The following is a 14,298-nucleotide window of genomic DNA, read 5'->3' as shown; positions in this document are numbered from 1 at the left end:
AGCCACATGTTGACGTAAATTCCCCCAATTGCATGCAGAAGATGGATGCATCGATCCAGAAAAAGAAATGCACAAAAAAATGTTAATCCGAATCCTATTCGTATACCACATTCCTAATCATCCTAGTTTTATTAACCAAAAAGTAGAACAGATGTCAGCATGCTTGTCAAAGGAACGGATATGTTGTCATCTACAACATCGCTGATAGGAAGAGACTCCACCACCGTGGCTGCCAAAGATATCAATGCTACTCTTGTGATGGTCTGCTCCGGATCCAAATGCACGTAACCGAAAACCGAGAAGTAGTAGAGCATCCTACAATACGAACAACGTGAGGAACAATATATCAAAATTTTTAGAAGCCATATAAGCATTATGAACCTACCCGACCGAGAAGAGCAAACCGAAGACAAACATGGAGATGCTCCCGACCCAGCTCTTCTGTTGATTGTAGGGAAGTTTGGTCACCCCATATCTTCTACCCACGATATCGGCAAATCCTGTAGAGTGAACCGATGGCATTCAATGTAAGGTCGAAGGCCGAAAGGGACATCAACAGGGCCATGGAATTACCATCGCCACCGCTCATCATCGTCAACGACACAACTCCAACAGGAGACTCACGCCAAAAGACCAGAGTACAGAGCAATAATACGATGACATAGTACAGAGGACCTCGCAGCAATTCCCTGCGAAGGAAGAATTGGTATCCGTAACAGACCATGTCGAAATTACTATTAAGAAAAGGAGCAAGATGCAATGACAGGGTATTACTCCGGTCTTCCTTCTCTTGCAACAGACTTGACTACACCTTCGTCGGTAAGAAGACGAAGGCCATAACATAAAAGCCTAATACAGTTCAAGAGAGGAACGACTGCTGCAAAATATCGTGCCACCATCGAAGAGCTGCAAATTGATTGGGTTAACGCAATCACAGACCTGACATCGGACAAATGAATATGAAAACAACAACTAGTAAGAAAACATTGCAGGCAGAAAATGGAACGTGACCGATCTCTTACCTGAAAAATGGCCAAGTGGCCATGTATAGGAGCCCAGACAGTACATGCACAGCTTTTCTGCTCAAGCTCTGCTGTAAGTTCAAGAATCAGATGCTTCGCATATTAACAAGGCCTCACAACATGTTATCTAAGGTAGCAGAACTAACTGATACGCTGTTTCATTTCTTCTTCTAGTGTCTTGCGTGATTATTGTTGTGAGCTAATCGGATGAGCAATATTTTATCTATCCTCTTTTTCTTTTTCTATTTGATCGATGGTACAAGGATGAACCAAAAGGTTTAGATCATCATCATCATAATCGTAATCGTCGTAATCGTCATCATCTCATAATATATACAAACCAAAAGGTTTGTATCATCATCGTAATCGTCGTCATCTGTAATATATCAACTCATAATATGGAAATATGAAAGATGAACACCATGCTAATGCACGAAACTAGGAATGCGGAAATCGAACTCATAAGGTAGGTAGGCAGACAGTTAAGAGAAGTTGAGATCTCAGCATAAACATCTAACCTAGAGGGAAACCCAAGTTTTACTGCATCGGGTGGTGACTGCATATAGAAACCTAAAGGATGAGCATCCATCCCTCACAGAAAATTCATTTTGGTCCCAACCACACTGATTATGAGCTTGGCCAAGCTATTATGAGAAGTTGAACTGAGTTAGGACTAGATCTGTTAACCATATCTTCAAGTAAGAGAATCAATCAGGCCTCACACATCACCTTCCTAGTCTGTCCTCAGATTTCAAATTGTGGTAACACAGACATGTGAGGCAAGAGGTCAGTTACTGCAAACAGAGCTTCAAATTGCAGGTAATCATTTCATCAAAAGCTTCCAGTCGGTGGTCTGTCTTTGTCACTTGCACAGGCTGCATGGACCATCGCATCCACTCAGGTAAATGCTTTCAAGGGGAAGAATCTACAAGCAAGTTACACATTGAACTGTTTAAGGGAAGAAAATGGCAGACCCTGGAGCTGTTACAGTCTGGGAAAATGATTATGCCAACAAATTTACGAGCACGAAATCTGACTGTATGGAGGAAGTGCAAGGATATAGACCCAATCAATTAAAGGGGACTGTTCCTGCCAAGAACTATGCAGGTTAAAAGGACAAGCAATCTTCCATGCTGTTTAGATGCAGAAACGTTTGGACAACTAAGCCCACTGGATGGTTTACCGACTTAGCCCCATCAATACTACCAAAAACACTAGATATTCGTATGAAGAATTTGCCAAAAGAGGACTCCTTCCTGTTCATCACCATATCTTCAATTCGTAGAAGCACTCCAAAGAAAAACGCAAGATCGAACAAAGAGTCTTATCGACATGTTCTTGAGGAATAGGGTAAAAAGATGCGACCTTTTGGATGATGTTGCGCTCCGCGAGAGTATCGAAGACGAGGACGAGGGAGTAGGCACCGGCGAAGCAGAACGTCGTGGCGGCGGCGTCCTGCAGCACCACTCCGGCGGATGCCTGGACGCGGAGGCGGAGCAAGCGCAGCTGAGCACGGGAAGACGGCATCGGCGCCGGAGAGAAGGGGACCGCGGGACCGCTGAGGAAAGGTAATGGGCAGGAGGAAGCAGAGGCGAAGGGGGGCTCGGTGGGAGCGAGACGCGATCCGTGGGAACGCCTTCCTGGGAGGAGTGCGGAGGCGAATACGGCGGCACCGCCGCAGCTCCAAATCGCCACTCCCATCCGCTGCTTCGTACGGAAATGTTTCTGTAGGCTCGGCGCGGGCGGCGGTTCGGAGAGAGAGAAAGAAGGCGGTGGACAGTATTCGCTGATCTGATTAAGCGCGGATCTTAAAGCAGACCGGGACGGGCGGATCACTGCTTCGAAGCCCTCCCGAGCGTGAGCAGCCTTATCTGCTCGTCTCCGTCCCAAAGACTTCAACGGAGCAGGTAGGAGTCGTCGACGTCGGTGCCGTTGTCGATGCGACGGCTTCTACCTGCTCCGATCGAAATTGCTATCGATTCCTAGCAGTAACTCGCGAATCCATCAAACTATTCTTTTATGATAAACAAAAATTTTATTTTAATTATTGAAAGTTCTAATTTTTGTGCTCGGATGCTCGTTTTTAAATCATAGAAAGACAGCGAAGGACCGAAGAACGCGACAGAATCTGAATCCATGAAAGCTAAATTTGTAATGAATTTATGGCCCTTCCCTTGCAAAACAAGCCATAGCTAAATTTACAGTGACTCGATTTGACCGACGATGATGTCTTTCTGCAAGCCGCACGCAGCAGCCCACCAACCAAATTTAAGAGGGAGCAGAAGCCGACCGCCGCTGTCTTCGATCCGTAAATATATATTTTTGTACACGCATCAACACAGCCACCATTGGGTTCCACAATGATTAAGCCTTTTTCCACAAGGAGTCGCTCGCTCTTCTGTCTCGGCCCTTTTGTGGATGGAGCAGTGAAGCTTAGGCTTTATAGCTTCCCTTCGGTCGCCATGGCGTACCGAGGAAGAGATTTCAGTTTATATTCACGAGGATGGGATCACATCGCTGCTGGATGAAGCTTAAGATGCGAGTGCTGTTTTGTGCGAGCTGAGCCGCAAAGTCAAAGCCAAAATCAAAATATGAAGCGAGAAGACGTCGTTTGCCTGCTCTTTGTCTTGGTGGGCAATCCAGAGAAAGGTTGGATTTTAGAACCATCCATTGGTGAACCTATTTGATGCGCCACAAACACTTGGGATTTACTTGTTTGGATGTGCATGAAGAAATGGTGTCTTTGCTCGTTCCGGTGTCCTTGAAACCAAGAATAGAAGCATTCCGAGCGGTTTGTTCTTTCAATCATCCCATCCTTGCGGTAATAATCGAATACGAGTGTGGTTATTCTCGATAAGAAATGTCACCCTCGTCCCACTTCCATTATTGGGCAAAGTCGGAGCAGAATGCAACACGATGGAATTAGCATCATCATCATCATCATCATCAAAAGGTGATGCTCCCTCAGGGCTGCCGCTGGGCTGGTGCTCGTCGTCTTTCTCCTCGGAGCCTTTTCCTTCGCATCTCTCGCTTTCCTTCCTGGCTGGCATTGAATACGAGGTGCGGCATCTAATGGCGACGGGCCATCTTTACCTTGTTCCGAAGAGGAAGCTTGACCCACTGCCTGTACTCTTGGATTGGACTCTTATGGAAGCACTTCCCTCTTTCCCCCCCTTGATCCCTTTCCGTCTTCCGATAGATGTTTGCCGGTGCAGATCATGAACAGTCAGTCCTCCAAAAGATTACGACTCTTTCTTCTACCGCGTAATGCCAAAGCAGGCATGGGAATAGAGTGGAATTCAAGTGATCCCTTCCCTTCATCAGCAAAGTTTAATGCTAGTGTAGAGCTTACAAACAAAGCTCTCTAGCATGCCCTGTTCAGCGTTATACTATCAATGAAGCAATTTGCAGAATAAGCGTGCGAGGCGATTTCTATGTTCAGAAACGAGAGCACAGTAATCGATTTCTACATATCACGCAGTCCGGAGTTCGAATTCTCTGCCTCACATGTGATCCTTGTGTTATCGGTGAATCGCAGTAAGCATCTGACATTTTGGATCAGATGCACACGACTCGATCAAATTCACGGTTTGATCTCTGACATTGTCACGTTTAAGAGGCTACAGAAAGGGTGAAGGTCGCAAGTCGCTTTCCCGCAACCGAGATGACCTCTTTCCGGGAGGAGACACATGTATTGTGCTTTTCGATTCGGTTAATGTGCGATGGTAAAAGCAATGAAGTGACGATTCCTACCTTCCTTTTTCCCGTTTCCATCATCACAGAGAAAAAGCGTGGCGTGGAGCTGTTGAGTGCCGGTGAAGTGACCAGAACAGCAGCTACCAACGGGGATCATAAATGGGTGGGTTGAAACACACGGACACGGAGTTCGATGGTGGGATGTGAGAGCAGGGAGCAATTGGTAGGATCCTAAAGGAGATCGGTCGCCAAGGTTTCCCTCCGGTTCCCTATCAAACGCAAGCAAACTAGAGTGATTGCTGCTCCTCTTTAGATTCTTCCTGGTAGGTGCCGATCTTTAGGTGGCAATATAGTTTGGTAAAGCTGTTGCCTTTGGGCATCGAACCCCTCTTTCCCTGCTGTCTTCTCCCCTGAACTATGTTTCGATTTGGGGAGAAGGAAGCATAAACTAGGAGATCGGTAGAGGTAAAGAGAAAGGGGAATAAAGATTCGATTTTTGTTAGCTGGAAGGGGACAGAGTTGCGATTTTGATCAAGACGAATCGCGAAAGCTCCGGCCTTTGGATGGGAAGCGAGTGGAACCTGAACGAGGCAGCCGCTGAGGAGGACGGTTCCTCTCCCACGGCCTCCGCCGCCACCGTAGAGGAGGAGAAGGGGGAGGCTACGAGGACCGGCTCGGCCGAGGCCGAAAACGATGGTTCTGTCTCGTACGACGTCGTCGTCGAGGTCTCCGACGGGAGGGAGCCCGTTCCGGGCGCCAGGAAGATCTTTGGATTCTCCATCTCCAGCAGCCGCGACGGAAGTCTTGCCGCCGAGCGCGAGCCGGGCGTCGTGACCCGCCAATTCTTTCCCGAGGGTGATGCAAAAGGGGTGACGACGACGCCGTCGCCGCGCGCCCACTGGGCTGGCGTCAGCACGTCGCCGGAGCCGGTGGTGGTGGTCGGTGGAATGACCGACGAGCTGCAGGCCGCCAAGAGAACCCGGAGGGGGCCGAGGTCGAGGAGCTCTCAGTTCCGGGGTGTCACCTTCTACCGGAGGACGGGACGGTGGGAGTCCCATATATGGTTAGCCGTCTCTGCTGCTACCTTTTGTTCTCCTTCTTCTTCCCCCCTTTCTCGTAACCTTAAAAAGATTGGATCTTTCGCATTTGATTCAACCATTTGGCCTCATTTGGTTTTTTCCTTCGTATCATGTCAATCTGGCCTCTCTCATTGATGTGCAGGGATTGCGGAAAACAAGTTTATCTGGGTACGTATGAAGCGATCGAAAGGTTTACTTTTGTTTCTTGATTTGTGATCGAAACGGCTTAGATCGAATGGTTCAATACCCGTATCATCATAATTGTTGAGAGTAGTTGACTGGTTGCTGCTTATTTTGGGGCTGCAGGTGGATTTGACACCGCACATGCCGCAGCAAGGTTTGATCTGTATGCTTTTACTTCTTATGATTTAGTTGATAGACTCTTCGTGTTAAGATCACTGAGCTAAAGAGATCTTGACGCAGGGCTTATGACCGAGCTGCGATCAAGTTCCGTGGACTAGATGCTGATATTAATTTTGATCTGGATGATTATAAGGGTGATCTAGAGCAGGTTATACACAAGAGGGCATGCCGAGATGGCTAGTCATGCAGCAACGTTTTCCTTGTTGTTGTCTTCTTTTTGCTCCTAATTTCTTGCCACTAGATACGAGGATGAACTCGAACTTAACCATATCCCTGGCTGGTGGCAGATGAGCAATCTCACGAAGGAGGAGTTTGTTCATGTTCTTCGACGCCAAAGCACCAGCTATCCTAGAGGAAGCTCCAAGTACAGGGGAGTGACTTTGCACAAATGTGGAAAGTGGGAGGCCAGAATGGGCCAGTTACTGGGTAAAAAGTATATATACTTCTGGCCTTTCTTGCCAGTAGATGTTTGGAGTTCATGTGTTTATAGACTAATGGTGTTGTGGATCATTCTGCTATGGTTTCTCTGGTTTAAAAGCATCGATTGTTCTCATAGGATTTCTTTGTCTGTGCTCTCAGATACGTCTATCTAGGTCTTTTCGACACTGAAGTTGAAGCTGCTAGGTATATATCGAAATCTCACTACTTTGTATCTGCCGGTTGAGTAGATCATGGAGTGTTCTAATAAGCTTCGTTGAGATATCAGGGCTTATGATAAGGCCGCAATCAAATGTAACGGAAAGGACACAATGACAAACTTTGATCCTAGCATCTATGCTGAAGAGCTGCACACATCCAGTGAGTTATTTAGAGCTATTTTGCTTCCCTTGATCGTCTGTTTGCAAAGGCGTTGCATTTCTAATTGTATGAACAAAAACTTCATCAGCTGGCCAGCTTGAACACAATCTTGATCTTAGTTTGGGGAGGTCAGGTTCCAGAGGTGATAGTCTTGAACCGATGGCCAATCTCAATACCCGATCGAAGGTATAACTCTCATCCCGCATAGTCGTGCTGCTTGTTTGCGCTAGCTAATGCTGGAATCCGTTCCTGCCAGTTGGATGACAAACTTAAGCAGCTTGACGGAAAAGAAAACACGAGATGTAGTGGCAATGGCTATATCCAATCTCCATTTCTTCATAAGATCCAGAGGAATGGTCAATCGTCCACCCCGTCCCAGATGATTGCAGGGCAATTCAGTCGATCTAATTCTAATCAAGTGAGCTTTCTGTGGTAAATTTGAATGTTGCTTTGTTGCTTGATTCCCTACAAGCTGATCTCAAAGTACTCGGCTTGTTGATACAGCATCCAAGCAGCAGCAATGGAGGTAGGCCTGAGGGAGGCTTTCTCTACAACTTCATGGCAAGCAAGAAAAGAGGCATTTGGGTTGGTGAAGAAGCAGCCAGAAATGGTTATAGACTGCAATGCCATCATCCCAATCGATCATCATCGGCGCTTTTGCAGCATCATCAGGATTCCCACCGCAAGTAGTGGCAGCAGCAGAATGGTTTCCGGTCTTCCATTAGACAACAGTAGAAGAAGAATAGGGGGCAGGGAAATAACATTGAATGATGGAATCTGAGGACTCTGCTGGCAAAGGACCCACATTTCCGCTTTGTTTTGCTTTTAGCTATCTCAGCAACAACACCTCCACATCAATCCTTTTTAGATGCTTTTTGCATGTAAATGAGGCAGCACTGATTCAATTGAAGCTTCATGCTGGTCAACCTGATCTTTTAGGAGGAATGCCACACTTGGCTGATGTGTTTGTTCTTGCATCTTGTTTATTTGTGGCAAGTTTTAGCTGTATACTTCAGAGCTGAGGAATGGAATATGAAGATTAATGCTTGTTATGTACTAAAGAGAGAGGTTTGTATAACCTTGAAATCTTGTGTACTTTCATGCAAAAAAATGTTTGAATTTTTATGGTTATGGTAATAAACTGATCTCAAGTGCAAAAATATCAGAATTAGCCGACAATGCATGTGAAAATATATAAATGGATGTTTGAGAGATGTCACAGTTAGTCAAATTGATGGAGAACAATATGAGAATTAGAGAAGGTTAGGCTCTCTCCATCATTGGGTTCCACAATTTATGGAACAATAAAAAATTATGGTTAAATTACTAGTATCGGTTATCCCCAAAAATCTGTCTTCTCATCTTAATATTTATGAAAGTTTTATATATATATATATATATATATATATATATATATATATATATATATATATATATGTATATGTATATATGTGTATATATATATATGTGTGTATATATATATATATGTGTATATATATATATATATATATATATATATATATATATATATATATATATATTATATAAGGGTAAATTATCTCTCAATATAAAGGTCGGCCCATAAGAGTAGATTTGGGCCGGAAGAATTAGGAGGAGAGACGGAGACGGCCCAAAGCAACCGCAGTTCAACGGAAACCCAGAGGCGGTTGCTTGGCGTAGTGTGCTAAATCGTAGTTCTTTCTGTCTCCTGTTCTTTCTCCGTCATCTCCCTCGCCGGTTTCCCTCTCCCCCTCTCTTTCTTCGTCTTCCTCTGTGGCTTTCGTGGCCGTTCCTCGGGTGCGTCTCTTTCTCTCCCACAGCAATTTCATTCGTTAGGATAAGCATAGGATCTTTGTGAGTTGATTTCTCGATTTGTTCCTCGGTCGCCCTTCCCTCTTTTTGGTGATCCACCCTCGTTTCGTTCTTGAGGGTAGACATGGGATCTCCGGACGTGGACATCTTGATTTCTTCTTTTCGTGGTTTGCCCTTAACATGAGATCTCGTGCTGTTGATTTCTTCTTCGATTTCCGATTTCAATTATTTTCTAGTGATTTACCCTGATTCCTGTATTGTGAACAAAGACGGGAGCTCCAGGTGCTGATTCCTCGTTTTATGGATCAGTTCCCCAATTTTGTTTGAGTTGGTGGTGAATGAAGTACCTCTTCTGTGGATTTTGTGACGATCGTTACAAGATTCTATTCCTTTTCGTGTGTTCTCTAACGATCTTTTATTAGGTTCGTCTGCGGTTTACCTTCCAGATTGAAGGGGCGATCACAGCCTGATTCTTTCATCGAGGGAAGGTACTCCTGACGTCCAATAATCCAACTATGCGGCAAAAGTTGAAAACCCTAAATTTCTTTTCTTCTTTCCCTAATTTGTTTGTGCTGCTGGTAATAGTGCGTTACCACTCCCTGAATTGTTGTAGACAGAATTAATATCTAGTCAAATAACACGAAGCCTATATATTACCTGAACCAATTTTTTCTTCTTACTTCTCTGGAAGGTCTCTTATATCAATTAAGTCACTGGAAAATGTTGTTCTTGTTGGTTTTTCCTCCATGATTCAGAGATATTCTCTAACTTTATAATCACACTACACTTGGCTCTATTCCTTCTGGTACATCGCCTGATTCTTTCATCGCGGGAAGGTACTCCTGACATCCAATAATCCAGCTATGCAGCAAAAGTTGAAAACCCTAAATTGCTTTTCTTCTTTCCCTGATTTGATTGTGCTGCTGGTAATAGTGCGTTACCACTCCCTGAATTGTTGTAGACAGAACTAATATCTTGGCAAATAACACGAAGCCTATACATTACCTGAACCTATTTTTGCTTCTTGCTTCTCTGTACGATCTCTTATATCGGTAAAACCACTGCAAAATGTCATTCTTGTTCTTTTTTTCTCCATGATTCAGAGATATTCTCAAACTTTATAATCACACTACACTTGTCTCTAGTCTCTCTGTTACTTTTGGTTCTTGCCACCACAATTTTCTCCATCTTGTAAATATAGGAGTCTTTTATAATTAGATCATATGGAGTGTTATTAGCCCTTCGATTATTTGAGCCCTCCAGTTCATCATCTTTTCGTATCCGAAAGCATTACACTTCCGATAGGACATGAGTGTAGATGAACTAGATAGCTAACCACGTAGGTCAATGTATACAAACTTACTGCAGAGAACAGAATTATATGTTGACTGCTTTTATCCTAGATATACTTACTAGTTACCAATTCTAAACTAGACTTCTGCTTTTAATATGAGCTCTTCTTCTTTTTTCGGTTTTTTGATGTTAGCACTTATTTGCAGAACATCATGGCAGTTTGGAATTCTTTTTTAGTGTTAAATTTGGTGTGTTTTGGATGTATTGTTTCCATGGTCATGGATGTCAATAGTAAGCAACGTGTGAAATGTGCACCATGCTGGATTTGCTATTTTGACTGCATGGTCTATTGCCTGTTTTGTGGCCTTGCATAAATGAATTGTCCCAGGTTTTATCCAAAAGGTGCATAAAATTCTAACCACTAAGTATTAACAACACATACAAAACTTACTGCATAAGTGAATGGTAGGTTGCTGTTGGTATATCATGTGAGGGAACAAGTAGGTCTTGAGGTATTTTATAATTACATCACCCTGATACCTATATTTAAGAAATGTTAGCATGTCATCAGTAGGACAATAAGATGTGCAGATAAAAGCATTCATGTTACATTTTCAATTTCTTAAGGCTTCTTCCATGGGGACATAGGCAAAAATGAAATGCATTTTGCTACTTTTTGTATCCTAAATATCATGAATGGACTCCCTAAAACAATCATGTGTCTTAAAATTATTGATGACATGTAGCCTAAGAGACCATCCATTCAGGATTACCAATTTGAGCTGGTCACTTCTTTCTTTTGCATGTCATAAGTTTTAGTTTTATTTCTTGTTACTTTGGTGTTGATGAATTAAATAACTTGGTGTCAGCTCTTGCTTTTGCAGCTTTGTGTTCATTGGCTAGCTTGACACAATGGTTTCATTCGAGATGAATGATCGAAAAAGTATGATCTCTCTGCCAAATGCATGTCAATTTTCCGTTACATGTTCCCATAAGGTAGATTACAAGCATAAAACTGAAAGAAATATGAGACAATTCACTTTTTGATGTTTACCTTATACAGCTTATTACGAAATCTGTCATGTATTCTTAAGCAAGTATTTTATAATTAACATTTTGAGGTACAAGAATAATTTAGTTAGTTTTCCTTCCCCTTTTTATCAATTTTTTAATTTTATTATGCAAACATTCTTGTAAGATGGCATAGTGATGCAGGAATCACTTTTCTCTTATTTTGCTTCTTTTGCGGTTGGGGAGGTGGGGAGGAGTAGATTAAATTCATTTAATTCACTGGGATTCATTCACATCCCTGACTTCAACTAAATCTATCAGGTGCTGGCATCTTGATTACTAGGTGCATGTACGGAGAGTTAAAAGGCTGACAACAATGAAGCAGGGAAATATTGAAATAAGGGTTTAAGAAGGATTTAAGTCCTTTTATGTTGCCAAAGCAGCACATCTGATCAATAAACCACCTGATATGCAACTTCAAGGAAAATAAAAAAAAAGTATAAATGTGTATTTTGTATAGGCAAACATTTACTCGAGATCATTTACATTTAGTATTTCATACATGGAAGTGTGATGAAAGTAGATTTCGCATTTTGATAGCAACTTAAAATTTTTTGAGATGTGTATTTTGATTGATTGTAAAACAATGATTTAAAAAGCGCTAGGCGCCAAGGTCCAAAAACGCCCGAGGTGCTAGGCGCTCGCCCGAGCGAAGTGAGGCGTTAAAATATAAAAATATATAATATAATTAATAAATATAATTATTTAAATTTTTAAATAAAAATATACTATTAAATTAATCTAATAAATACAAATACTATTATTAGTATAGAGTTAACAGTATACTGTATACTGCTAACAGTATACTATCAAAGAGTGTAAGAGAAGAGTCGGAAGACCAAGGGTGTTGACTGAGAAGAGCGGGAGCGGCAGCTGCAAGTGACGACAGTGGCAGCGACAACGGGAGTGGCAAGCGGTGATAGTGGCACCGACAGCAGCGAGCAGCGGGAGCGAGAGCGGAGACAATGGCAACGGTAGTAGTGAGCAATGGGAGCGGGAGGGGAAGCGGTGAGCGGAGACGGTGGAAATAGTAGCAGCAGCAGTGGGAGTGGGAGCGGCGAGCGACGACAGTGGGAGCGGCAACATTAGCAGCGATCCGCGGCAGCAGTAGCGAGAGCGGTAAGTGGCGACAGCAGCAGCGGCAGCGAGAAGCGGCGGCAATAGCGTGAACGACGAGCAGGGTTAGGGTTGGGGAAGTCATACTGATATCGGTGCTTTAGTTGGTTTGATTGAACCAACTAAAGCACCGGAGACCGAACCAGACCTCAAACGCTGGTTCAATCGCCTGGTTTAACCTAGGCGCTCACCTGAAGCGCCTGGCGCCTGGGCTCGGGTGATGTTTGATTACCATGTTTATGCTGCTTTGCTCTGCATCCTGAGATCTATTTCATGGTAGACCTTTTTTATTTAATAAGATTCTAGACATGTTGGCTGAAATTCAAATTCTCTGGTTATAGTGCTCCTCATATTGGCTGAGGAGCACTATAGTCTAGACATGTTGGCTGAAATTCAAATTCTAGTAAGATTCACTTTGATTATAGTGTTCCTCATAGACTAGCTTTGGTACCATCAATACTCTCTGGTTCTTCATCTGCCATAAATGGAACAGTTGTGAACGTAATCAAATATTTAACATATGTATCATTTAGGAATTTAATTCTTCACTAAGATCCTAGACATGTTGGTTGAAATTCAAATTAGAGTTTTTTTCTTTCTTGAAATTCAGTTACAAGGTCAGGTTGTAACATTTAGAGGTTGTTTTAACATTTCTGCTGCCACTTCTCTATGCAAGTGATTTGGCCCTTGTTCATTGACTAGTGCTGGTTATTGGCCTTTGCAGTCACTAGTAGACAAGCAATCCGTGTTTCTTATGCCATACTTTATGTCTCCGTTCCGTAACAAGGATTTACATTCAATTTCATTATTTATGATTTGTTATCTAGGTAGTATGATGCCATTAGTGCTATTTTTTGTCATTACTTAGTAGGTTCTCAATTTTTATGATCTCACTGTTCTAATATTCTAACCTTGAGTCCGTCTAATCAGAGATTGGGCTAGGCTTGACGGGTTTCGGTGTATTTTTCTCATTCTTGGGAATCATTTTCTTCTTTGACAAGGGACTTTTAGCAATGGGGAATGTGAGTTCTTTTCATATTCATCCTGTTTCACTGCATTAAATGTTTTGGTCTTGCTTTTCCTATGAAATTAATGCATTTAACTGTTTGTTTTCTGGTTGCATATTCCTCAGATTCTCTTCCTGTCAGGTCTAATGTTGACAATTGGTCTCAAGTCCACGATGCAGTTCTTCACCAAGCCTAAGAACTACAAGGTTTTACTCGTTGATATAGACTGGTCCACCATGCTGTATGGAGCTGTTTGATTAGGATCATTTCTTGCTTATTTGGCAGGGTACCATATCCTTTGGCGCTGGCTTCTTCCTGGTCCTGATTGGATGGCCAATCATTGGCATGATCGTGGAGTCATATGGCTTCATTGTCCTCTTCAGGTCAGTGCCTATTTGTTGGTACAGAGGTTAATGTTTATTTTTCTTCTTCTTCTTCTTCTGTGGTCCGTTTGGCAAAAGGCTGTGTTTTGGAACACATTACAAATGATGGCGTTATCATATTTGACATGTCAACTTCTTTGTATATTTAGCCACCTTAACTGAAGTTAGTGATTACTACTAATGTTGGTGTTTACCTTTGAAATTTCGATTGTGCTGATTGCTGACTTGGGTTAACTTCTCAGCGGCTTTTGGCCAACCGTTGCAGTATTTCTACAGAGGATCCCCATCTTTGGCTGGCTGTTCCAACAGCCTTTTGTGACATCGGTGAGAATGTGCGATCCAAATTTGTTGTAGGTAAATTTGTAACATGTTAATTAAATTATGTCTGGCTACATCTGCAGTTACTTGAGCGCTACAGAGGCAAGCGAGTTCCAGTGTAGTAGCCAGTCAACAAGCAGCTGCTGCTGCTGCTGTTATTAAGACAAGTTACTTCTCACTGCAAAAGTGTTACTTCTCACGGCGTATTGTTTGTAACAGGGGACTCTTTGAATGATAGATAAGGTTGTATGTGCAGCTCGTGTCATCATGTTTATGTTTATTTGTGCCCGCTTTGGATCGTCTTATCTATCTATGCTTATGCATTTCTACAACTTACTTT

General features: G+C 42.9%; 3 protein-coding genes across 10 annotated transcripts; 2 read left to right on the top strand and 1 right to left on the bottom strand.

The window, feature by feature from the left end:
• Window positions 1-9: 9 nt before the first annotated feature.
• LOC135586814 (probable phytol kinase, chloroplastic) lies at window positions 10-3,056 on the bottom strand. 4 transcript variants are annotated; one of them, XM_065181382.1, is made up of 6 exons: window positions 2,388-3,056; window positions 1,023-1,093; window positions 775-939; window positions 574-689; window positions 386-500; window positions 10-315 (listed from the first exon to the last, which is right to left on the bottom strand). In XM_065181382.1, exons 1-6 carry the CDS (start codon window positions 2,721-2,723, stop codon window positions 132-134), a joined length of 987 nt encoding a protein of 328 aa, XP_065037454.1. In that variant the 5' UTR covers window positions 2,724-3,056; the 3' UTR covers window positions 10-131. The 4 variants fall into 4 exon arrangements, with proteins under 4 accessions (XP_065037454.1, XP_065037574.1, XP_065037499.1 ...); XM_065181502.1 differs by having other exon boundaries at window positions 775-906; window positions 2,388-3,053; XM_065181427.1 differs by having other exon boundaries at window positions 1,023-1,090; window positions 2,388-3,050.
• A 1,516-nt stretch (window positions 3,057-4,572) lies between these two features.
• On the top strand, window positions 4,573-8,118 carry LOC103981461 (AP2-like ethylene-responsive transcription factor TOE3). The gene is made up of 10 exons (XM_009398202.3): window positions 4,573-5,781; window positions 5,940-5,965; window positions 6,104-6,134; window positions 6,221-6,308; window positions 6,448-6,593; window positions 6,740-6,784; window positions 6,867-6,958; window positions 7,047-7,144; window positions 7,215-7,376; window positions 7,463-8,118. The coding sequence occupies exons 1-10, from the start codon at window positions 5,282-5,284 to the stop codon at window positions 7,646-7,648; spliced, it is 1,374 nt and encodes a 457-aa protein (XP_009396477.2). The 5' UTR covers window positions 4,573-5,281; the 3' UTR covers window positions 7,649-8,118.
• A 487-nt stretch (window positions 8,119-8,605) lies between these two features.
• Window positions 8,606-14,290, top strand: LOC135672547 (vesicle transport protein GOT1-like). 5 transcript variants are annotated; one of them, XM_065181190.1, is made up of 8 exons: window positions 8,606-8,755; window positions 9,193-9,258; window positions 10,933-11,006; window positions 13,181-13,272; window positions 13,383-13,463; window positions 13,543-13,640; window positions 13,883-13,964; window positions 14,042-14,290. In XM_065181190.1, the coding sequence occupies exons 3-8, from the start codon at window positions 10,976-10,978 to the stop codon at window positions 14,078-14,080; spliced, it is 423 nt and encodes a 140-aa protein (XP_065037262.1). In that variant the 5' UTR covers window positions 8,606-8,755; window positions 9,193-9,258; window positions 10,933-10,975; the 3' UTR covers window positions 14,081-14,290. The 5 variants fall into 5 exon arrangements, with proteins under 5 accessions (XP_065037262.1, XP_065037188.1, XP_065037137.1 ...); XM_065181065.1 differs by having other exon boundaries at window positions 8,607-8,755; window positions 10,948-11,006; XM_065181165.1 differs by having other exon boundaries at window positions 8,642-8,755; window positions 9,217-9,258; window positions 10,948-11,006.
• Window positions 14,291-14,298: the final 8 nt, after the last annotated feature.

This window comes from Musa acuminata, chromosome BXJ1-1, assembly GCF_036884655.1.
Source record: "Musa acuminata AAA Group cultivar baxijiao chromosome BXJ1-1, Cavendish_Baxijiao_AAA, whole genome shotgun sequence".
NCBI lineage: Eukaryota > Viridiplantae > Streptophyta > Magnoliopsida > Zingiberales > Musaceae > Musa > Musa acuminata.
The sequence above is the reverse complement of the archived record's forward strand: the minus strand, read 5'-3'. Positions and strand labels throughout refer to the sequence as shown.

Coding starts and splice junctions, on each gene's coding strand:
- LOC135672547 (XM_065181116.1), top strand. CDS start 10,976: ATGGTTTCATTCGAGATGAATGATCGAAAAA. Junction 13,464..13,542: donor CCAAGCCTAAGAACTACAAG/GTTTTACTCGTT, acceptor CTTATTTGGCAG/GGTACCATATCCTTTGGCGC. Junction 13,965..14,041: donor AACAGCCTTTTGTGACATCG/GTGAGAATGTGC, acceptor CTACATCTGCAG/TTACTTGAGCGCTACAGAGG.
- LOC103981461 (XM_009398202.3), top strand. CDS start 5,282: ATGGGAAGCGAGTGGAACCTGAACGAGGCAGCCGCTGAGGAGGACGGT. Junction 6,135..6,220: donor ACCGCACATGCCGCAGCAAG/GTTTGATCTGTA, acceptor ATCTTGACGCAG/GGCTTATGACCGAGCTGCGA. Junction 6,594..6,739: donor GGCCAGTTACTGGGTAAAAA/GTATATATACTT, acceptor CTGTGCTCTCAG/ATACGTCTATCTAGGTCTTT.
- LOC135586814 (XM_065181382.1), bottom strand. CDS start 2,723: ATGGGAGTGGCGATTTGGAGCTGCGGCGGTGCCGCCGTATTCGCCTCC. Junction 940..1,022: donor GCCACTTGGCCATTTTTCAG/GTAAGAGATCGG, acceptor GTCCGATGTCAG/GTCTGTGATTGCGTTAACCC. Junction 690..774: donor GCAAGAGAAGGAAGACCGGA/GTAATACCCTGT, acceptor CTTCCTTCGCAG/GGAATTGCTGCGAGGTCCTC.